General features: G+C 30.7%; 2 protein-coding genes across 2 annotated transcripts in view; both read right to left on the minus strand.

Moving 5' to 3' along the window:
• Nucleotides 1-13,710, minus strand: part of LOC110993512 (elongation of very long chain fatty acids protein 6) — a 37,387-nt gene extending 23,677 nt beyond the window's left edge. The window contains exon 1 of the mRNA XM_022259799.2: nucleotides 13,111-13,710. Coding sequence (XP_022115491.1) covers nucleotides 13,111-13,307 — 197 coding nt within the window. The 5' untranslated portion in view covers nucleotides 13,308-13,710. The remainder of the gene's footprint in view (nucleotides 1-13,110) is intronic.
• A 1,418-nt stretch (nucleotides 13,711-15,128) lies between these two features.
• On the minus strand, nucleotides 15,129-23,983 carry LOC110993504 (vitamin K-dependent gamma-carboxylase). Its single transcript, XM_045632472.1, has 9 exons — nucleotides 23,980-23,983; nucleotides 23,083-23,163; nucleotides 20,911-21,066; nucleotides 20,203-20,368; nucleotides 18,958-19,143; nucleotides 18,122-18,285; nucleotides 16,833-17,209; nucleotides 16,105-16,564; nucleotides 15,129-15,506 (listed from the first exon to the last, which is right to left on the minus strand). The coding sequence occupies exons 1-9, from the start codon at nucleotides 23,981-23,983 to the stop codon at nucleotides 15,163-15,165; spliced, it is 1,938 nt and encodes a 645-aa protein (XP_045488428.1). The 3' UTR covers nucleotides 15,129-15,162.
• Between the last annotated feature and the right edge of the window lie 2,111 nt (nucleotides 23,984-26,094).

Below are 26,094 nucleotides of genomic sequence, written 5' to 3' on the forward strand. Positions count from 1 at the left end.
TAATAAAAATATTAAAGCAAGTAATTTATGGTGTATTAAGTTTCCTACCCTTGATCTAGTGCTTATAATTTGTTAATAAATAACACATATACAAATATGGGTGATAATTATTTTTTCTTTCATATAACGTAACACACACGAATATTAATTAAGCATACACTCATTTGAATAACGATGTTAACCTATTTGTACAGAGCTCCGAATATTCACTCTTTAACAATTTTAAATGCTCAATAATAAATGGAATACATTTTAAAACCCAACTTGAGGCCTAATACCTCACATCTATTCGTAAATTTACTAAAATTATTTTCAAAATCAGTTTTTCATTACGTTTTAAAAATTAACTGTGTTTCGTAAAAAAATCCTAGTACTCTTTAATTTAAATTCTTCTTGCCCGCTCTACGCCCTTGACTTGCGAACTGGTAATGTTAATTTACCATTAATTTATCTTCTTTTCTGACGTTCATAAGACTACTCGTTTACCTATATGAATAAAATTATTGTGACTTTGACATTGACTTTATTAAATTTGCAATTCAATTTATGATATTGAAAATTCTGTAAGTTACATGGAGTGGTTACATAAGATTAGTAAGGCTAAGGTGGGGCACAAAAAATATTGGGAAACACTGTTTTAAACCATACTGAAAACCATTACAAAACAATGAAGCTTTTAACACCATTATTATACCAGGACAATGTATTATTACATTTATTGAATGGTGCAGATTATCATCTGTTATATTTTAATTTGCTCATTCACGAATTTATTTTGGAACATAAGATAATCAAGGGATCACTTATTCCACGTCATTAAATTTGAACCTGTAGGCATCCCTACTCATCGGCAAAGAAGACAGAGGGCCGAAAGAAAAAGCCGGTACTCTTTTAAAAAAAGCAAATCATCAATCGATACTTATTTTAAAAATCAATATAGCAAATTAATTAGAAGTAGCCTGCCCAGCACTAGTCCCAGGCCCTTTTATCAACTAGATAATCGCTAACTTTACAGTAAGTCTTTTTAAACAGCTTTTCTTTTATACATCGTCTTTATAATAAAAATATTAACATAGATCTTATTATATCGATAAATGTCTTCATATATATAAAAAAGTTGTGTTTGTACGAACACTAATAACTCATGTACGGTTGGACGTTTTTATCAAAACATTGAAAAAAAACTAATACAAAAAGATTATGTTTTAAATTGTCCGTCGGTATTGTAACTCTCCCCTCAAATTAAAGACTTTAAATTTTGAATTAATAAATTTCTAGTCGACAAAATGTATCCACAATATTCGGATATTGTAAATTTTTAATATAAAATAATGTCAATAATTAAAAATGAAGAAAGGATTGATATAGCATTACGTAATCGCCGGGTCAGCTGGTATTGTTGTATAACTAACACCTAGTATACGTACTTGTCACACAAACGGACCAGATGTGGACACAAAACTTCTAAAAAGTTTTCATACAAACATACTGCATTTGTACTATAGTTACCGTTATATACAAAAAGAGTCCTAAAAGGCGTTACAATTCTAGTCCACGTTTTAAAAGACCGGAACTGTTTATTAGCTTCATTAGTCTAGTTTGAACAATTTAGAATGACGCATTTTATACCGCAAGTGGTTGTTTGAATACTTCGATAAAGGCAATAAATTTGTTATTAAAAGATAATACAAACCATGAGGTAAGGTACAGTCAACGTCTTTGACATACGAACTATAAAAAGATTTGAGCAACTTTATGCAAACGATTACTTTTTGCAAACGAACATGTTCACGATAGATAACAGTACCGACAATCAGAGATGAGGCCTTCAATTGGCAAAGGTCAATGAACGTTAGTTTGGCGATTTATTCGAATTATGCGTCTATTACGGAGCTTATTAATTCTTTAGACGCACGCCACACTATCCACAACTAACAATTCGTTGGGAAATTATCTCATAGAAGGCTAAGAGGATACTTTCATGGCTTTATATTAAACTCCATCGTCACTCAAGAATGAGTTGCTGCGGTCATTGGCCACTAGTGGTTTTTTTTATTTGCACATCTGTCTGCGACAACGTGAGGAACACGGCATGTCCATGATACAAAAATCGCGCTTATACATAAATATTATATGTATTTATAGCACACGATGCTGTCCTAAACTTAAAGGCTTTAGCGCTACTGTATTAAGGTACTGTACTATCGAAACTTAGATGTAATAGAACGACTCCCGTACTTCCAATCAAGCACTCACCAGCCATCACCTCCTCACTACTATCAAAATTTTTTTTTATGGCATTTTCTTTTGAGAACTAGCAAACAGGAATCAACTCCCGGTGGAGGTCCCCCCAGTTATGTAATAAATATCTTTAAAATTCTTAGTTTAAGTCAATGTTTTTTAATAAATTGAATAATATGATCCAATACAAAATTATCACATTGTCGGTTAAGTCATTTGTAAATAATTATTATGTGTAGTATATCATAGTCAACGGTCGATAGATTCGTCCCGGAATGATTGGCGTATAGGCTTTGTCTAAAGTATTTTTAGTCAATACTAAAAGATTCTAATAAGAATTAAGAAATAAATAAATCAGTGTGTGGCGCTACAACCCTTTTAGGTCTGGGTATCAGATTTCTGCAACTGTTTCATGATCATTTGTCTAATAGACAACGAGATCAGCCTCCTATCTCTGTCACACGCTGTCAACAAGCAAGGACCGAGAACACGGAGGACTATAGTCACTTGAATGGCGTGTATAGCAAAAAAACAATGTATATTAATAAATTTTGTTAAAAATATATTAACAATCAAAATACATAGATAGTTTTAGTAGAATTTGTTTCGCTTTTTATATATTACTAAACATAATTGGACCCATACAATCAACTATGATAATGTTGTTTCAAATACAACACGTACAACACGTAACAAGTAACTGGTTACCACCACGTGTAAAAGTAAGAGATGATGGATTAATTATTATTCATAAGGCAATGTTACATGTGTCAACTATTTATGTTGATTTTGTACTAAGAATTAAAAAATAGTAACTTTGAAAAAAAAAAGAAAATACGTTTATTTTGGAACATAAGATCATCATGGTATCACTTATTCCACGTCATTAAATTCGAGACTTTGGCATCCCTCATCGGCAAAGAAGACAGAGGGTGTTGGCCGAGAGAAAAAGCCGGCGTAAAAAACTCTCGGTACTCTTTTCGTTCTTAGAAATGGTAAGATTTTTAATTGTTGATTACACAGAGTATGAACTCCCTCACCAATAGACTTATCATAGAGAGTATGAACGTATAAAGAGTAGTAGTAGTAGCAAAAAATTTGAACCACCACACAACAACTCCAAGGTTTCGTGAACCGCTGCTTTCCTCAAACAAATCCTTTGTCTGGCCAGACGTAATCTCTGAGCTTTGGGAGTAATGCAAAAAGTACCAATTCGCAGATCTATAAACCAACGAAATTGGGTAGCCCATGCGCTCCGGATGGATCCTAATATTAATAAGCAAGCTCTGGACCGAAATCATCAAGGCATAGGAAAATGGGGCCGCCTAAAACAGGACCTGCATCATTGCACAGGCGAAGGCAGCTGGAATGACGTGGAGTGACATGGTTGATGACGTGGTTTTAATATTGGCATAACCTAGACTCTCTGTTTTGTTACTAGACCTGAATAAGAAAGCTATGAAGCTAGAATCGTAGACATCCACACAGTACAATTTGCGAGATTTATACACACTATTTAAAAGTAGAACATTCGAAATTTAAATTATTCTATATTTAAAAATCTTTGTCTTATCTGTGGCTTAGTTCACAAAAACTTTGTGAACGCTTCACGTGCATGAATGACCGACCCCTACAAAATCACGTATCCATCTTATTTTTGAAAGGGGTTGACCTTTGTACTAATAACAGAATATATGATCACCGGCATGCACAACACTGATGTCAGATAGTAATGTCATAACAGAGTCAGAATGTCTAGGTCGAAAGGCCATCACTGTTTCACGAGGGCAATCAAAATTGATTCTTTTATATAATTGAATTTTCATTTTCATTGACAACACCCAGACCAAGTTTATTTATATATATATATTTACTTAAAAGGCATTTACATAATATACTTCGACTTTCTATGAGTTGTTTTTTTTATAATATATTGACTGGGACAACAAGGTATATTACGATCTAGACTAATTTAACACAATTCAGTAATCAAAATTTAACTCCATTTAGTAAAAGGTGTATTATTATGTACAGGCGTTAGAATAAGAATCTTTTAAATTTTTTTTATCTTACGCCTTATTTTAGTTTGTAGAAAAAACTACACTAAAAAAAGTATTTAACACAAGTTTTATTATAACGCATTATCTAGTTAAAGTTTATTTAAATATCACAAAAAATATCTATACATAATAATTAAAGAAATGGACATTATTTAATTTAAAATGTTGACTATGCTAATTCCAGGGTGTCGGTTTTTTGTGACGCTGTGCGCGTGAATCGTAAAAATTTACTCTCATCATTTATCCCTAACGCGCCAAAAAAGAAAAAGTTCAATAAGGATATTTAATATAAGAAAGTGACCAGTTAATGTCTGTTACTGTGCATTTTTTTAAGCTGGTGAAAACAAAAAACCGTATCATACAACACCAGTATCAGAGTATTAAATTTTGAAGTCAAAATGGCAGTAGGTATATATGTATGTATTTCAAAGAACTAAAGCTATTATCTGTTATTTAAGCAATTCTAATGACGCATTTATATAATTGTTTTGAATTATAAATAGAATATGGTGTTAATTATTAATTCATATAGAGGTATTGTGATTTTTTTAGGCTATTGTTTTAAATTTATAACTTACCAGCTGCTCCCACGAACTTCGACTATGAAATATGACTTTTTATAGAACATATTAAATTATCATGATTCATGTGCACTTTTTACTTTTTGTTTTTCATGTATCCTGTGTCAGTTTAGTTTATTTTTTTCCTGTTAAGTTTTTTTTCTTCTTATATATGTAACTACTTAAAATATTGGTTTGTAGTACATACTATGTATCAGGGATGGCCCTTTTTTTGGAGAAAAAAATAAAAGATTTTCCCGCTTTTCTGTTGAAATTTTTATGCAAATAAAAAAAAAGCTATAAACTCACGCAGCCCGAGACCTTTCCAACAAATGCAAAACCGTGGAAATCGGTTCGTGCGTTCTGGAGTTATAGCGTCAGGAAGGAAAACTCGACTAATTTTTATATTGTAGAAGATTAGACCTTGTCGTAATGGAAATTATTATAGGGAAAATAATATACGTTTTGGCCTATTTAATCTGGCTGCAGTTCAGTAACCACCTGAACGCGTGCTACACCGGGTATTTGTGACAAACATTTTTTCCGTAACCGCTGCCATCTTATAAACATTATAATATGTATGTCACATATAAACGAGAAATTACGAATTTCCAATAGATTTTTTTTTTCGAATAGAAATTTAACCTAAAACTATAAAATTTAACTGATAAGTAAGTTTCAATGACTGGTTTGGCCACAAAAAAGAATATTTATTTGACGTAAGCTGTTTTATAATTACAACAATCATTTAAATAATATCAAGGATTTTCTAGAAATCAATATAATATATTGACGTCAATATCATTTTTACGGTGACTAAAGACGTGCGAGCGCACGCGTTGTGTTGTGCGTTTAAATAACGTTATTTGCCTATTTGTGTAAATCTATAAAAATTTTACAGCCTCCAAAATTTAGTGAAAAAAAAAATTTTAGAACAATTAATTAATAACCATCGTATTTTTTAGTCGGTTACATTTTATTTTCACGGCTAATGATCCATATCTACAATGCTAAGGTCAAATTCATTACGTTTATCAACATATTAATTATATGACAGTTATTTTGTAATAAATAAATCAGAAAACATATGATTGATAACGTGTTTTGACATCAACAATCAACATTTTGTATATAAATTAAGAGCAATCTCAAACAATAAAAGATGTCAGGAATAAAATGAAACACTGGAGCAGTTTTGGATTTCTGAGTAACATAGGTCATATTAATTATTAATAACTAACGTTCAACGTGCGACTCTCATCCTTGGTGTCGTAGATTCGATCGCCGGTTGTGCACGAATTGAGTCTAGAGTGAGTAAATTGTACTTCTAATTAATTTGCTATATTTGTTTTAAATATTGTAGAATTGTTTCATGATTTGCTTTTTTTAAAAAGAGTACCGAGAGTTTTTTACGCCGGCTTTTTCTCTCGGCCAACACCCTCTGTCTTCTTTGCCGATGAGTAGGGATGCTAACAGGCTCGAATTTAATGACGTGGAATAAGTGATACCATAATGATCTTATGTTCCAAAATAAACGTACTTATTTTTTTTTAACACTCGCTCGTATGAAAAACATCGCGAAGAAACCGGCATACCTTAGAGCTAAAAAGTCAAAACAGATAGGTATATACACAAATATATAATACTAATCACAATAATTTTAGCACTTGTTAAAAAGTGAATTTTGATGAAAAATAAATAATGGCGAAAGTCCAAATACATGTTATCTTCAAGTCAAGATTGTATTTATCTTACTATATCAATATAATGATGCTTATAACGATAAGATATCAGACGAGATTTCAATTTTGACAATCATAAAACGCCATTTTTTTACATTAACATACTTTTGCATATCTATACCGTTTAAATGAGGAGGTAATCACTTCCCATTCATATGTTTAGTAAGGCCCGATTCGCGAATTAGGGTGGTTCAAGAGAGCATACCAATTCTAAAAATGCCGGCAACACACTTGCGAGCCTTCTTGCATTAAACATCACACATTAAAACGATGACAATCAAACATTTATGAAAATATGTTATTGTTGTAATCGAACACGAATAACATTAATTCCCAAGTAGAAAGAATTACTTGAAAAAAAAAGTTAAGTTCAGTTAATAGCAGTCATAAATCTTCGAAATAATTGATAGTCGTTGAAAAATTTCGAGGGAAACAATTTTTTGTTCAATTAAACATTTGTAATAGAAGAAAATGTTCGCAACATTAATTTATTTAAATTATTCGTTTTTGTTTAATCTTGCTCATAATGTAATACATATATCTAATATAGTTAAAAATTAATGACTTTTAATTTTTTTTATTATTTATAGATTTTTTGTTACTTTACAATCGTGGTCAGCAAGTGACAAAAAAAATGATATTATGTTTAGGTTAAAATCGTTATTAAATTGAAAAGGAATTACTGGAACTCCGTAAATACCAAAACTTATACTCGCGGCAAAATGTAATGACTGTAAAACACTCGATCTTATCCTCACAATTCTGTATCTGTTTGGTAATATTTTATACGTCTATGGGTGATCAGCCTGACAGACGCCGTCGATATTTTGGCAGGTCATCCTCGTTTCATACAGAGTTTTCCTTCGCCGTACGGGGGTCATAAATGCGTACATATAAAAGTAGGAGAACAGATGGAGCAAATCTACGGCATCGAGGATGAGACTCGCACGCCTATACCACTAGCCCCGCGGCAAAAATTAAATATTTTTATATGTAATAAAATTAAACCTTGATTCGCACACAACCCATTTATTTATCTTGATAAAACATTCCCCAACTTAGCGAGATAAACCAGAACGTACGATACGATAACCTATCAGTAACAGCCGACATAACATATATTATGCACTTTACATAGTATGACACAACCAATTCAATAATTTAATATAGACATAAAATTAAATAGTGTACGTTTTTCGCTCTACGAAATTTATATTAATAATATTTCATTTATCACATTCTAACTTCGATAAATTTGTAGAAACTAAGAAGTATCTATTTTTTAAATAATATAACTTTCTTATGTTAATTAATCTTTTTAGTAAATAAGGTTAGTTTTAAATGACTTATAAGTCTTAAGTGTAAAAGTAATATTAAATTGATCTTTGTACACAGTGCATAGCAAATTTTGACATCACACAAAAACTTTTTAGAACGGCGAAAGTTTGAATACCATTCACTTTTCATCGTTCTCACATTCATAGCACTTACCGTCTGCATTCACTGAATCCATTTTAATATAAATTTAAACCATTATAATATAATTCGAATTTAAACGCTTCTCATTAAAGCTGAATCTATAAAAGTCATATACATGTCCTTATTAAAAAGATATCGTTATCATGAAACATACATTGTCTAGAAAATCAATAAATTTAGCACAAAAGAGAATAAAACTACTTTATATACTATTCAACACTTATTTAGTGTAAATATTGATACAGAGACGGAAAAAGTCGTCACGTAGTTGTATCTTTCCGCGAAATATATCCGTGTATAAAACCTCTTTTATAGCCGACATTTAATTCTCCACTGATATTTTCTGATTTACAGACCTTTCTTATACTTGAATACTCAATGTAAATATTCTTAGAATCGGAATAATACTTCAAAAAAGAATTGAAAAAAAGGCAGAGCAAATGTAAATGAAGAAGAGACTTGGCAGCAGATGAGGAGCTGGTGCTATTATCATTAGAACAAGAGCTAATATTTTAAATATGTACTTCATTATCTGATAATAAAACAATTGTTTTCGCGCCCTTTTGACGAACTGGATCTAATTTGCTATCCGGATACCCAGAACACATTTATGTAATATTATGTTATTACTCTTCTTATGTATTAAACCAGGCTAAACGAATTTGACATAGGTAATTCGTACTCAGCGTAAGGTCCCGACTCTGATTCTTTCAGGGGTAGACCATACAACCTCACAGATGAGAATCACAAGGTGAAGCCACTAGACAAACACTGCTCTGAGTACACTGCCATCAAAATCAGTTGCGATTCAATACTATCGTATTAACAACATTAATTACAACAGGTAATTAACTGAGGAAATCTTTATGTGGTTTAACTCGTTTCTTAACCGGATATACAAATACATAAAAAACACGTTTTCAATACGTTTTAATATTCCCCAATCGCGAGATCTCTTACACTCATACTTACAAGAGATCCAAAATTGTAGAATCTCTGCTATAACTATAGATATGGTTTGGTTAAACTCGGCTACAGTTGGTACAAAAATTAACGCGGCAACCTGTTCACAGTAACAATATTGGTCCATGCTTCAAACAAAAATACTAATAAACTATCAAATTAATGAGCGCACAAATTCTTAAAAGGCCAGCAACGCACTTGCGAGCCCTCTAGCATCGAGTGTCCATGGGCGGCGGTATCACTTAACATCAGGCAAGCCTCCTGCCCGTTTGCCCCCTATTCTATAAAAAAAATCAAATTTATATGAATAAAGTCATACCATTTTCATATCACAGGCCTCGCGGAATCGTGTTCTCTATATGCCAACCGATTTTCAGTCAGCATTCAATGCCTATGACCTTGAGATACATTTTATCTAATAACGTGGCAAAAGTAAAACACGTTGTTGCATGGTACCGACTAATCATTTAATAGATTTAAAGAATACACGTACAAATGGCATTCACATTAGTCCATCTAATTATCTATGATAGATCTCTAATAACTATTATGATATTCTTTTCGTCAGATGTCTATAAATTATTTTGATAGTATTTCCCTTTAAAAACGAAAGAATGAGTTTTGAATTGAGTGTTACACACTACTTGCCTGTAATTTTAACAAATGTTGAAGAACTTTAGTAGCTTTAGTTATAAATTTATCTTTGTATCAAGTACAAGTTACAGCTAGCAATAAACATAATGATGTAAAAAAACATAAATTATATCAGTCATCGGTCCCATTGAAACGTTTCAGAAACTTTAAACACAATACAAAAACCCGAAATTTGATATCTCGGCTTGTTAAGCGTTAATTGCTTTGTTCTGATGTTGGGATGAAAAGTTATAGGTATTTTAAAAACTAGTGTGATCTTAGTGAAACTGACTCATTGACGAGTACGAATTTGATAACATAAATTTATATCTAGCTAAATTGAATCACCAAGAAAATGACAGCTTCAATGAAACGAACATCTCATAAAACATCTTACAGCGTAATAAATTCATAATAACATATAATCTACATTTAAATAAAAAAACATGTGACGACAGTGAATAATTAAGTTAAACTCGTTTTATGCTTAACTGGAATTTAAACTGTTATAACAATTACAGACGAAATATTCCATCCAAATTCATCGTAATATAAAATATGAATCTCACGTGTATAAAACTCAACAATTCAAAGATGGAATGGATTTTATTAATAATGAGGCGGGTAAAATCAGATTCTTGGAGTTTAAATCTTTACAGATAACAGTTCGGCCGACACATCTAATATAACTTAATTTATATGTATGTATGTTACTACATACAACTATATTAGACTATTAATTCCTTTACATAAACAATTATCGTGAATACACTATGTGGGCCAAATAAAAGACCATATTCTTTATTGTTTAAGCATACAGAACAATAAAAGTAAGTTTAACATTAATTATGTCTATGAACAATTGGAATTCAAATAGCATATATTCACCCATACACCAAATTTAATACTTAAAATAAGAAGTAATGGTTATCTTACGACTGTATAAGTGGATTTATGTAAATTGCACAACATTGAAACGTCAAAATAATCAAGCAATGAAATCCAGATTAAGGTAAATTAATTTAACTGAACTAAAATTCATGCTTAAAATTTTTAGAATATTGATATATCTGACTTAGTGGTGATCTTCGCAATTAAGAAATGCAGACAGATTTTTTGATTCAATATTTTCACCGGTTCAAAGATAGCGTCAACGAAGCCATAAAGTGTTTTAAGAAACCAAAAAAAAAGTCATTATGATTTCTTATACTTATTTAAAACAACATATCATATACGTAGTAGAACGTAGTTCCACAGTTTCTTCTTTTATGATGAAAACTACGATATATATATTAAAATCAGTTCGTACACAATGTGAAATATTTTTAGTTATTGTATATAGATGGCAACACGTGTTTTCAATTATGTAAGACTGCAGGTCGGATGCAGTGACTGTTAATAGAGCTGGTTCCGTTTCTAATATGAATATATCAAACCTCCTTTTGAGATCAAAAAATTATTCAAGGTAATAACAGACAAAAAATTACGGTCTGCATATATTTTTTCTAAACATACGATTAACAAATATATATTTAAATATTCGTCTGCGCATTAAATCCAAATTACTTAAAATTTGTTCAAAATGCATTGAAAGTTTAAATTTCCGAATTCTGTTTCTAATACTTATTAATATTATCATTTTTATCAGATATGTATTAGAAGTATATGGCTATTAAGATAAAAGACACATAATATAAAATTATTAATTGATTTGAATTAGATTCAAGCAGTGTTGTTGCGTCGATCGTGACATATTCGATTTACTATCAATTGATAGCGTTTATATTGTCACGAAGCTGTTAATAAAAAGAAAGTTAATTTAAATTCAAAACAAGTTATTTTTCGTAACAATTTTTTGATTTGCAAAATTTACGTCAGTAAGTAAATGACTTCTGGATTACGTTAAAAAAAAGTTACTCATAAAAAGTACAGAATGGGTCCAGTATATGTGAGATCGAAGACATTTATAAATAATAATATAATGTTTTTCTTGACGTTCATAAGTGTACATGTTTACCTAAATGAATAAAGATATTATGATGACTAATATAAATATTAAATGATTATTGTATGCCAAAAAGTGCACCACAATATATACTATATACTGCAATACTTTTAGATTTAATTCTTCAAATAGATATATAAGTAATTAACTCTACGCACAACAGATCAATTATGAGTCTGAGTGTGGAAACTGAGTCCACCAAGCTAAGTAACTTACTCAATCGGTTTTTTTCTTAGATACAAAATATCTCTTCAAAAATAATAACAAATGAAGAAAATTTTTGTATTAAATGAACTGATTAATTTTCATAATTTCCATTAAACTTGCCCTTGGGTTTCCTCACATTGCAATGTAGTAAAAAAGCAGTAAATTAACAATTACCATGATATTTGTTATTAATTAGTAAATTAATCCTGAAATATCTAATCCTATAAACTCAAATAAAAAATTTTTTTTTGAGTTAATTTCGTATAAAATTACATCTAGGCAATATGATATATATTTTTATTATTGTAAATTTTGTTTTTGGATACCCTATATAAATAAAAAATGTATGAAAACAAGACTCGGATATTCACATATTTTCAATACCTGGACACAATAATAGGCGTGGTGTGAACATAGCATATGTTATTCATATTGAACAAACTATTAAGAGTAAAAAAAGGTTACCTGGATTTATTAGTATCTTGAGTAACTTCTAAATTCTAGAGTGAATTTGATATGAAGATGCTTCATATAAAATCTAGTCTGATTAACATGTTAACTTTCTATAGATAAAAATATTTTTAGAATAATACATTTTGATATCCAACTTTATGCTAATGAATAGTTATGATTACAGTTAATTTAATTAACCTCCTAAAATATGTAATATAGATATTATTACTGACCTTATTATTAATTTACTATGTGTATATATTTATTGTGTTAAATTTAAATCAACCTGGTTGGAAAAAACACCTTTTTTTAATCTACTGATTAAGTATATTAAACTTCTGAATTATTAAACACAAAATATTGTACAAGAATATTTAATTAATAAACTAGAGTTTCTTGTACATTAGAGAAACTTAAGGCATTTTTAGAAGAAAAAATAAATATAAATTGCACAGCATCATAAAGTAAAGGAGCTTAATACATTACTCGCTATTTAAACTATTAATGCTTTCATATAAGTTAATTAAAATTGTTAGTTTAAAAAAATGTATTAATCTAAAAATTATTTTGAAGGAAATAAACTATTTTATAACTTCCAAGAAGTCTGAACATTACTCATAACTCGCATTATCTTTCGATACGACATGTCTTTACATAACCGTGACATCACGTTCACGAGTATTGAGAACTCTCTCTCTCTGAAACTGCACAAATTGCCTCCAAAACAAGATAATTAATAGATATCGGAAGTAACAAAAAATACGTACCTCGGTCGATTCTGCATGTAATATTGACCTCCAAAAATGAACGCCATGTAAATTCCGACATAGTAGAACGCGTTCGTCCAGTTCTCAATCATCCATTTTCGGTAACCCTGATGAATAAAATGATTCTCGAAGTCGAAAATGTATGAGTAGTTTGGTGAGAGATCTAGGTTATAAGTCATTGATGATTTATACTCCATGTTCCTAGAATTCCCTCGTGCAGCCTTTTAATTAAACACTGTCCACCGATGCACGGATTGCGGTTGGTATTCTATCTATACCAGCCACTTATTAAAATAAATTATTTATCACGTATGATTATACCATCAACCGAGACGGGCGCACCGTCTTCGCGACATAAATTCGAAATGTGAGGGCGGTAGAGTAAACGTCGATTATATATTCGCGATATCTGACGCGACGAGACTTCGCCGTCATCCGCTTCTTGTCACCGGCTGGACCTTATTTTGTTATTACGTATGCCGGCCGAAAGTCATGGTCAATTACTAAAGCAGTGTTAGAATTCTTGAACAGTGTAATCAATAGTCTTTTTCTAATCACTTTTATTCGTTACAAAATACATAAAAAACTAAATGATGTCTAGACACACAGAAAACTGACGTTCTCAATTGATGATTGTCAACTTTGGGCGTGTCACCTTGACATTCAACGAACTCAATGAATTGTCATTTACCTTATGCACTAAAATTTTAGTTCTTACTCTATGGTCAACACATAACATAGATTAGAATAATAAAATGTATTTATTACTGTGTTTGCCATATTTGCACAATACTCAATAAAATTATTAATAAAAGTGTATTCGTTAACTAAACAGCTACAAGATTTGTAATGGTGCGATATATGATTATGGGTAAAAATAGCTGTTCAATTGCTCTCCCGGTAAAAATTTGAATAATTCCGTTTACCACGACTTTAATTTCAACCGCATCTTGTATATACTATTAATGTAAAATAAATCTGAAAATGTTATTTTTAATATGTGAAAGTTAGATTGTGTTGCAAAACCAAGGAATAATAATATGGGCTATTGTGAAATACGGAGATAAAGGTAGAAGGTTATGATTTGTCCTGCTCATTTACATCTATATTGCGTTTCGCATTATGTAAATGTTTTTTTAGTATTGCAAATGTTTACTAGAAAAAAAGAATGTTTACATTAATACAACCCATGATAACTTATAATACCTTTACAAAGATAATGTAGTTTATAAGAACATATGCCTCCGATACCGATCAATGATTTGTAGGTAGATAATATATTTACGGATATGGGCACATTATTTATCATTACGTATATTTTTTAGATTTTGCTTTCTTTTCTGACTCCATCTACTTTGATGAGTTAGGATGTTGCTTCATTTCAGCAGCTTTATATTTGTATTATATTGAATTCCTAGTTAGTGAACATGTGCACTAATATTTGTACAATTATATCATTCTTTTACAGTTCGAGATCTTTAATAAGTGTATATTATAGGATATTATTAATATCGAATGTTAGCCAATACTTTAGAATTTTACACAATCCCGCCGCTCGTCGCTCGTTTGGCTGAACGGATTTACATGAAATTTTCCAAATATATAGCCTGTAATGTGTCCGTTTATATTCTGGCATATAAAAGATTTTAAATATTGTATTATTTTAATGGACATATAAACACATATATAGACATAGATATTAAATAAAATCTAAGACAATAACAACAACTTAAGTACATTTTGTGACATCAATGTGAAATAAATGTTAATATTATTCTCTAATATAATATCTGAATCCTTAAACCGTAAGAATTTCCACTTTTGAATAGTGTAGATAATAGACAACAATTAGAAACATAGAGAAGATAAAGAAGATTATTTAAGCAAATTCAGAGTTAAACGCACGTTATCTGTGTAATGACATAAGGGTTTGTATATATATTTAAGGTATTTAAAGAAGGTATATTATTTTAATTAATAGCGACAATTGTACTCACATTCTGTGAAAAAAGTAAAAATAATGAAAGTTTTCTTTTAAATTTTCGTTGTAATTCATTGGCATTCTGTAATTTTAGATAAACTAGACATTAGATTATTGATAAACAATATATAATTCCTGAATCTGCGTGAAATCTCGTTCGCTATAGGTAAATATTGATCCGGCGACTGAACATTATCTTCAACCGTATCCGTAAAGGTATACATGTAAAAAGCTGGCATAGAACCTATATTCTTCACTCTATGGAACATATTCGAAGTAATATTCACTTTCATTCCTGGAGACAGCTGAGTTTGAGTGACGTTACGCATTTCTATTTCATAAAGCAAGTCGCCCTTAAGTGCTGTCAACTTTACGTCCACCAACTCCTTCGGTATGAACTTGTATTGTTCGTAACCTGAAAACAAGTTTTGTCTTTAAGTTCTCTCTAAGTTTCTCTTTAAGTTGACGAATATTGACTTGAAAGTCTATTTTATTGACTAACTCTTGTGTATTTATTTAATTTACGCCTTTGTGTATTTTTTATTATTGTAAATAGTTAATAGTCAATAGTGACACAAAAATAAATAATGTATCGTAATGTTTCATTAAATGGAATAAGTGATACCATGATGATCTTATGTTCTAAAATAAAAGTATTTTTATTTAAAAATTTATTCATAAACAGTGGTACGTAATTCCCCAATGTATCAGATTTTAGCTAATTACAATATAATTTAAGAAGATGACATTTCCCACCTTACCAAAGAGGGTGTGAGGAAATATTTTAGTTAGCGAGTAGACTTCGCAGAAGTAAAAATTTCTCTCTTTAACAAATTAAATTGTACTTCGGTTAATGTCAGTTTTCTTTTTTAATCTATTGTATTGTGTTTTCTTTTTCGTATATTTTATTTAATACTGTAATCTGTTTTGTTTTTGTATATTGTCTTAATGTTCTCTTAAATATGAGTAAAAGTAAGATTGTTTATTAGAGAAATTTATAACTAAAAATATACCTGGAAACTCGGCAACAAAAAGGACATCACTATTATTGTTCCACGAATTAACATCGTCCTCTATATCTCGCAATTCCTTTCTCCAACTGTAACCCTCACTCAATAGGGGCATAAGATAGGACACAGGACGAAATGCCGACCAGGACACATTCAACATATCAATTTTATCATCAAACATCCTCTGTGTAAATCTGCCGTTAAGAGAACACCAAATATCGAAATAGATTGATATATTCGTCTGTTTGGAGGCAAATTTGTCCTTCAAACAATGAGCGTATTGGTGGATCATGTCGCCATATCGTGTCCAACGGTTGTTTGGGGTGAAAGTGTACGGGTCGAGGTAGTATTCAGCTTGATTGGTGTTGTCAACTATTTTGATGACCACGCTATTAACATCCCATGTGTGAACCATCATGTCCCAGGAATATCCATAGAGACCGTTCGTCCAGTTATTGTATCCCTGAAAACGGAATTGTGAAACTTGTCCAGTGTTTTTATTGAAGACTTCAGACAGCTGTTTTAAATGGGTTTAAATTCAGGATTAAGGGGCTAATAACTGTTCTGGTCTGGACAGTACAGCTGCCCTGATAATAATAATCGTCGCAATGGTTTACACAAGCAACACCGGCAGATACCAAATATATACATAATAATTCTTCATCGACATGAATTATGTATGAAGAGGTTTTATTTATTTATAAGTAAGGGTATGAGAGTAGTACACATACCTTGGTTATAAAATGTGAAAACGGCAAAAATGCCTGCGAAAAAACAAATAGCAAAATCAATAAAATTGTCGTTCCTCGTGATTTAGACACATTTTTGCTCTCTTTCTCTTCTTCTCCTTTATCTTGAGTCGTAGGTTCTGCTTTAGTGGAGTTTAGATCCTCTTTTGTAATTTCACTTGCATCTTTTATCTCTTTTGCATTGCAACATTTTTGTTTGTTTGTTTGAGTTTCAAGACAAATAGCACGTGTCATTATTTTCGCCACTATCGCTTTGTTATGTTTTTGCAGCCACACTGATAAAGTTTGATAAACTTTCTTTGGCCAGTCAAAAGGATAGAAAAGTGGCATCGTCGATAAGCAAACCCAGGGGAACATACCTGTAAAACGTTTGAGTGCACGTACTGTGAAAGTATTAGTACCTATTAAAAGATAAAAAATTAAAATAATTAATTCTTAATACAGGTGTCTTAACTAAGATATCATGGAACACTACGATATTGCCTTATTTAAACTAATAAGTAATTTAAGTCTAACCTAAATTACGAATATAGTAGATTGAAAATAAAAACAATTACATATTTGAATCTTCAATGTTCTGTTTCCAGTTATATATTTTAAATTTGTTAACAGGATCCTAAAAATTAAACCTGCCTTCCTAAATTTTCTTTTAATACTACAAGGGGTAGTCTTTCATCACTTATGAATAGAAAATCTGGTCTATTGCTAAAAAACACAATTTTTGTCGTAAGAAAGCTTATTAATTGAGCTATGAAATGATACTATCATTATAGGGTATCATATAAGAAGGATTTAAGGAGCTATAATCGCTTGACACGAATTTTAGGTAAGTTTCAATTTTTTTGACGCCGAGTGTATATTTGTTTATCTTGAAGGCGATATAAATAATCATGCAACCAATGATTTTCTAAAAAATGTAGGTCCTTTTCTTTATGGTTAGGTTTCTTAGATATAGATATATATTTGAAAATATGTAGAGTATAACATTATAATACCGAGCAAACTGTATATGTCTCTACGAAGAGAGTGATGAATGAAACGTATAGCAAAATCGGGAGGTCACGAAAGTTTATGCAGACTGTTTAGGCTGAGAACACCAAGAAAGAGACTAATTTGAGAGACTAAATTAGCCTTTCTCTCCAAATGACATTGGTAATTATGGTAATTGAAGTTGTTAACAGCCAACCTTTAGCAAAAAAGTTTTATAAAAGGCGACGAAACACATCTCCTTTACATTGATTGATTTCCAATTACATTGATTAAAAACTTACCGATACTAAAAAGACGAATATTCATAAGATGGAACAGACCACAGAATACCATGGCAATATGTCTTGTTTTTGAATACATCATCCAGAAAGCAATTGTTAGATCAAAAACGAAGATAAACCAGTGTACAATGAGATAGTTTATTTGACGTGCTGTTAGGAACAATCTAGAAAAAATATGTTTAACTCATAAATATTATTGATAAAACGTTGACAATTCTCTGTTTGTTTTAAGACTTACATTATTAGAGTGTTTCGGAATTAAAGTAGGTGTAAGCCAGATGTTGTTGGATAATAGTAGGTATATTATTATATTATTCATAAAAGTTCAATAAGTCATATACGAGAATGTAAGTGCGTGCTCCTATTTCACCATGCCTCCAGCTGATAGAGGACAAATCTTTGTTTTTATTTAATTATTCTTTATTACTTAATATGTCATATGCAACATGGTGTAATGGTTGCAGCTAAGGAGCTGACACAACATTTGTAAGGACAAACGTTGTGAAAAGAAAAAATTGGGGATTCAAAAGAATAGCGGAGAGTTTGCCAGTTCTTCTCTGTCGTTCTACGGCCTTGATTTGAGAACTGGCAGTAAATGCAAAATTAGAAGCATTCAATGTATATTTCTTTTTTGACGTTCGTAAGTGTATATTGTGTTACCTACATGAATATATGATTTTTGACTTTGATTAGTGTGATGGGGAAAGTGTGTTCTTCCTCCAACCTAAAGGAAGAATATTCGTTCATTCCAACAAATGACTGGTCGGCATGAGAGCTCCCTTGAACTCAATAGTCAATTGATGTCAAAGCTGTGACAGATATTTAGAAACCCTTACTTGAACGGAGCGAATACCCAATGCTCGCTCAAATGATTTACAGAGTAACCTGTCAACCACTCAGCAGTTCCTTTCTTTATGCCAGCCATAAAGTATAGAATGAAGAACTGGTATTTCAAAACGAAGTAGTTCCAATATGGCACTGTGGTTTTCTTTAATGAAGGGTCCAAGTACGCATCCACAGACCTGTAATTAAAAATAGTGGTTGGGATAATGCGGTAAAATTATATCCTCGCTACGAACTGGTGCTATGTGATCGTCATCTATCCCAAAGATTATATACCGTGTCGTTTTGTTGACTAATGATTTTAGCACAAGATAAAGATTTTAGACCCAAGTTGACGCTGTGAGGTTGGCATGGCAATAATAATAATTTACCAAAAATATTCAAAGATCTCCTACGGGTTTGTTTAAATCGACTTTATATATATACTCGTACTACTTTTGTAAAAAAAATATATTTAATATGAATTTTCATAATATTACATTTTAATTATTATTTAAGTGAAACATTATAATTAATTTTAGTTTTATAAAGTTATATAGTATTAATAATGTGATGATATCGTGATAAAATATTATTGACTATAATATAATTAAATATATGAATGTGTAATTTAAATAATAAGATAAAGAATAATTCTTATATAATAAATAATCTTAAAATGTAATAACTAAAATATACTATTAAAAGAAGTCCCTTTAGGAAAGGTTCCGAAGATACTACTATAGCAGCGTTTCCTCTTTGAATAGCTAGACAATTCTTTGTCCGAGGTAGCTGCCAGCTCTTCGGTCGACTAACATTTTTGATATTTCCCTAAAAAACCTTTAAGCGCTAGGACCCCACGGACCAAGGGTCTCGACACTAAATTGGACAAAATCACCCCTGCATTTGCATGATTTAGCTCAGCCCCATCACAAACCGCATCAGCTCTGTTGTTGGTTCCATATAGATATAATCTAAAATTCTACTTTTCAATGATGTTATACAAATTTGAACGCGACGTACCACCATAATCTGTTTACGCTATATTTTTGCAAATAAATAATTATTACTTTTCTCTTTTTCGATTTTCTCAATAGCCTAGGGGGCTAGGGCGAAGATAGGCCACAGTCGTTTAGAAAAATTTACTAGTAAAAGTTGTTACACATAATATTTTTAAGTTACTTTCCGTATATTTATTAATAAGACTGCTATTATTGTCTCTGATAAAACCAATTACTTTTTATATAAATATTACTTACCAAAAGTAACCAGCCTGCGTGAAGGATAATAAAAATGACACCAACCCGAACAAATAGCTATGATTGTTCCAGAAACTCTTTTCTATTAGGAACAAATACCAATATGCAATTGTGAAGGTCCAGGATGCTAAATAATATTTGTAGCCCAGAGTTATACCTAAAGCACCTAAAAATTATTTAATTTTGGTCATATATAATAATTCATCGCATGCATTACAGACATTCTTAAATATTTTGTATTTAATTGAAACTCTAAAAACAGTTAATAGTTTGTATGAATACAGAAATGTATTGAGCAATACAGTTTTAACTTAATCGATTACGGATTTATTTTAATCCTATATATATCTTTAGCCCTTAATATTTTCAAACTCAGACATATTAAAAAAATCCCTGTGACGCAAAAACCTTTTAGGTCTAGGCCTAAGATTTTTAATTATCTATTTCATGTTCATTTTTAATTTTTATATGCAGGTAGGTGATTAACATGTCTAAAGTGGTTTCCTCACGATGTTTTCCTTCACCGATTGAGCTAGTGTCAAATGCGCACATAGACAGAAAATTCATTGATGCACATCCATGGTTCGAACCACGACGTAAAAAGAGTCGCACGCGCAAGCAACTACTCCAACACTGCTCATTTTATACAGATAAATAGATTTTTAGTTTAACAGTGCGTTTATACTCTCTTAATATTATTAAACTCACCAAGCCACAAAGCCAGGTACACCAATGCCATGTACGGCATGGGAACTGCAGTCACAAATGGAATTAAAGGAAAATGGCAAGTGTCTGGATTGCCCCAACGAGACTTCATCATCGCCCCACCTCTCTCATCAGGGATGTCGAACAACATACATACCCCTGTGACGTCATTAATATGTAATTGAAAAAAAAAACTAAACGAAAACATTACAAAGCGAGAATATTTTTATACCTTATACAAAGATTACATCTATGTTAAAGTTACATCCCAGGTTGGCAAAAAAATACCTTTTAATCTTCCATTGCAGTCTTCAGATGTTATTTTAAGAGTGACGGCAGGTAGATGGCAGCTGCCTTTAGCGTTATAAAACTTTTTATTTGATTAAAATGCAACTAGTTTAATTATTGTTAAAATTAATTATTAATTTTACAGATAATTACAGAAAATTTCAATTTTCATAATATAACCAAGTTTAAGTCCTGAACTTTAAAATTAAATCATTAATGTATTTATCGTTTATTTATTAGTAATCTTACAGCTAACATGCATATAAAAGAAAACACTTAATGTATTAAGTCATAACAGCTTACATAGATAAACAAAATGAAAAGATATGAAATATAAATAAAAGAAAACTGAAATTTGACACTGAACAAACGACAATTAAAACTTAATATTTTAAAGAAAACACTTAATTGTTACTGCTCAACATAGTAATTCTTCCCGGCTCCTCAAATATTTCCTCACATACTTTGGTGAGGTGGAAAATATAAATATCCTTATAATTAGTGTGTTAGATAAACCCGAAACATAGGCGAAATGTGTAGGTAATTCGTGTTCATACGAGGCACATGGAACAATTGTGTATAATATATATTTTTGCATACGGTGGACGGAGGGATTCTTAGAGAAATTAACGACAGCAAATCTAGGCAATCTATCCACCCATTATGATTATCGTGCAAATATAATAAGTCTTTAAAATATTTACTGTATAACTATCGAACGTTGATACTGCTAAAAACTAAGGAATATCATAAACGTTTTTTTTTATATTTTCGATAGCTTTAATAATTCTACATTATTGCCTAATTAATTTTACTTAAATTTGGTTTTATAAATTATACTGTTCAACTTTTAATTCTACTCAAATAAATTATGATTCGTACTGGCTGCTATTTTTTCCTTATTTCACATCAAAATTAATAATAATATATATTTTAATTGCAATTCACATAAATAATTACGACAAAAAGCAATATCAAATCTTAAAATATAATTTTAAAAGTAGTCCTTTAGGCAAGGTTCAGAAGAGACTGGCAGCTTTCCCTTCGAATAGCTAGACTAATTCTTTGTCCGAGGTAGCTGCCAGCTCTCATCACAGGAGACCGATCTCCTGTGATGTCGACTTACCTTAATGTTATTTCTTTAACAAGTCTTATAGCGCTTAGAGCTGCAACCCACAGACCTAGTGTCTCGACACCGAATGGGACAAAATCATATTCGGGGCCTAGACTCCTGTATTTTTTTTAAATTATTTAAACATAACGTCAAATGTCACCGTGACCACGCACGCTGTAAAGCACGCGAAACGTCGGATAAATTTAAAATTATGTTTTAATAATTATAAATTTACAATAATACATAGCTTTAATTCGTTAAAAAATTGTTTTCTTTAAATATTGACAGATAGATTATAAGAACGATGACTCAATGAATCGCTGATTATTTTTGTGGTGTCGGTTGTTTCATGATTTTACATCAAACCCGTATTCTACATAAAGGTTATGGGCAAATTTATATTGAAATATAAAACGTTCATAATAATTCATAGATATGTCAAACTTATATATATATATATATATATATATATATATATATATATATATATAAGTTTATATATATATTATATGGATATGGAACATGGTGTAGTGGATGCAGCTCCTCACAAACATTGTGTAAAAAAAACTTGGCGATTAAAAAGAGTGGAAGTTTATTGCCAGTTTTTCTCTTCCGTTCTACGCCCTTGATTTGAGAACTGGCAGTAAATGTAAAACTAGAATCATTTAAAGTATATTTTGAAGTTCATAAGTGTATGTTACCTATATGATTTATACTAAAAGGTGAACATTTTAGTAAGAATTTCTACGACTGGGAGACGATATTAATCTTACCAAATAATATTCTTGTAACAGCCAAACTAGATGGATCTTTAGGCGTATAGAGGTAGTCTACAAACTTGGAGTAGGTAACATCTCGGAGTGTAAACGAAAATTGCTCAATGCATTTTCGATTTACACGTTCGTAAAGCTTCGATAAGCCTTGCCTTACACGGAACACTGTAACAAGATTTAATTTATTGTGCTAGCATATTAAATAAATATGTATTTTCACAAAAATACATACACACATACGAATGTTGAAATAATGAAATAATATTAAGTTTATTTGTAACTATAACAATCGAATATACAGTTATAACATTTTCTTAACCTGGAAAAAAAAATCAAATTAAAAAAATACATAGGTACACTATATCAATACGAATGATGAAAATTAAAAGAAATTGAATATTAAGTTTATTTGTAACCTTAACAATCGAATATACAGTTATAACATTTTCTTAACCTACAAAAAAATAAATTAAATATTAATAAAAAAAAATTATTACCGAATTTACAAAGTTTGGTATATTTGACGGTGTACTTTCTACGCTAGCAGCATTTCCTCGCTATATTATACTTATTTGTTAAGCGAGGAAGGCACCATCTCCAGGGTCACCGGTGCCATCTTATCACCAGGCGCCAACTTAAATCTTTAATTAGCGCCTTTGCACTTGAACCCCATGGCCCAAGAGTGTCTATTAATACATAGTATAGCTACTATGAGCGCACTCTACTATTGGGAGACATTTTTTTAATATTTTTTTTAATAGAACAGGGGGCAAATAGGCAGGAGGCTCACCTGATGTTAAGTGACACCGCCGCCCATGGACACTTTCAATGTCCACTGGTGCCCACTGGCATTTAGTAAGAGCAACGTCTTTTTTAACGGGGATCACAATAGGCTACCCATACTACTCATCTTTCCCAAAATTTTGGAAAAAATTGTAAGGATTATTATTGTTTTTTCTTTTTTAATTTGAATTTTAGCCGATGCCGACCGGGAATTGCTGAGGTGCAACTACATATATGTCATTTCCGGAGACGGCTTATTCGTTGGAGTCCTCATAACCTACAAGAGGCCGAGATTAAATTATTTTTGCTCATTAAATACATAATTAAAGCTTAAACTCATACAATCTTCAGCTGATAAATTTACTTTTTGTTTGTTTGTTCCCTTTTGTTAATCTTTTTCTAGTAAAATGTATCATGTATTGCATCTTTGGCTATATTTTCAGTGTATTTATTTGTAATTATATTATATAATTTATGTTAGCTATAAGATTTCGAAATAAATAACTATGATGTAATTCCCAACAAAGGCTATACACAACTATCCGACCTTAGCCCCCGATGCCTTTAGGCTGGCCAGAATAACCCCATACTCCAAAAAACAATGTCCATTTAACTGACACGTGGATTTTTTTTTAGAAAAATGATAACCATTTAAATTTTAATTCCATTATAAGAGATTTTATTAATGTAGATTAATTAAATCCATATTAAAAATCGTAATTAAATATTTTCATAAAATTTAATAAATTATATACAATAGTTTTTATTTCAGAGCAATATACTGTATTTAAAATTAAGGTTGAAGAAAATCTTTGAATAATCTATACTAAAATTATAAAGAGGAAACATTTTTTTGTAAGTAGATATGTTTGTAACGACTTTGCTCAAAAAGTATTGGACCGATTTTAAAAATTCCAATTTGAATGTTACATTATCACTGGTTAATATCGGCTCTAATAATAAAGATCATATCAATATCTACAAAAAATGTTTAAAAAATAAATGTCCACCCATGCGGGACGGGCCGCTAGTTATATATGGGTTGAAAAAATTTAGTGTGAGTGTGAAAAGTTAAAAGTGCTAGGACGAACTTTTGGTATATACGTCACAAGACTATGGAACATCAAGGGAAAGTACCTTAAATATCGTAGATAGGGCTTTGCTGAACTAAGACTGCATTTTATTTTGAAAATTAAGTATTACTGCATTCAATGAGTCTCTAAAAATACCCCTTATTTTATGAAGTTATACTTGTTTTGGGGCTATGGGGAAAAATGATGAGAGTGAAATTTTACGATGCGCGCGGACATCGACACCTGAATTCGACATCGTAAAGTTAGGTCTAGGTGGCATGGAAATCGATAACTATGTTCAAGTTGTAAATTATTCTAGGATTTTTATATTTAGAACACGTGTTTCGTAACAGTACAATTAAACAGTGTGAAAATATTATTTGTGATAAATATTATTTTGGTTGGTTTTTAAATCAATTTCATATACGACGGTGATAGTATTTACTAATAATTTATATATTTAAATAAAATCTTATTGATTTACTTTATTATTTATTATTACTGCATTTTAGTTATTTTTCCATACGCCAAGGAAGTATAAATCTTCTTGAGTAAGAGTAAGTAAGTAAGTAAGTAATCACTTTAATAAATTAAAAATATACATGCAACTACCGAAGTCAATTAAGTATTTTCTTTGGAAATTATTTCATGAATTGCCCTCCGAGGAAAGAAACGAAGGATAGATGGGAAATAAAATATCAATTATATTTTTTTATTCTATTGAATTCTTCTTCGCCGAAGACATCATATATAAAAATTTTCAATATATGTATATAAAACGATCGTTTTACTATTTATCATAGACATAAGTATACAGTAATAATACGAAAATAATGATTAAATTGCAATGAATTAAGAAAAAAAACCTATTCTTGCTCTAGAAGTAAGAAAACGAATTTAATACTGTTTTTTAATCAACAATAATCAAACAAATTACCTAACTACATTAAAGTTAAAGCAATCAAACTATGGATATTTTATTACGATTATATATTTACTCTTCGGTACATTTATACAAATACAACATCACTACATATTATAAAACAAAGTCGCTTTCTCTGTCCCTATGTCCCTTTGTATGCTTAAATCTTTGAAACTACGCAACGGATTTTGATGCGATTTTAAATAGATAGAGTGATTCAAGAGGAAGGTTTAT

This window comes from Pieris rapae, chromosome 19 (genome assembly GCF_905147795.1).
Source record: "Pieris rapae chromosome 19, ilPieRapa1.1, whole genome shotgun sequence".
Taxonomy (NCBI): Eukaryota; Metazoa; Arthropoda; class Insecta; order Lepidoptera; family Pieridae; genus Pieris; species Pieris rapae.

Bases quoted from the DNA above. Each gene is read 5' to 3' on its own strand.
- LOC110993504 (XM_045632472.1), bottom strand. The intron at 21,067-23,082 runs GTAAGATTAATA...ATGACGTCACAG, and splicing joins TGTTACAAGAATATTATTTG to GGGTATGTATGTTGTTCGAC. The intron at 19,144-20,202 runs GTAAGTAATATT...TTTTAATTACAG, and splicing joins ACGCAGGCTGGTTACTTTTG to GTCTGTGGATGCGTACTTGG.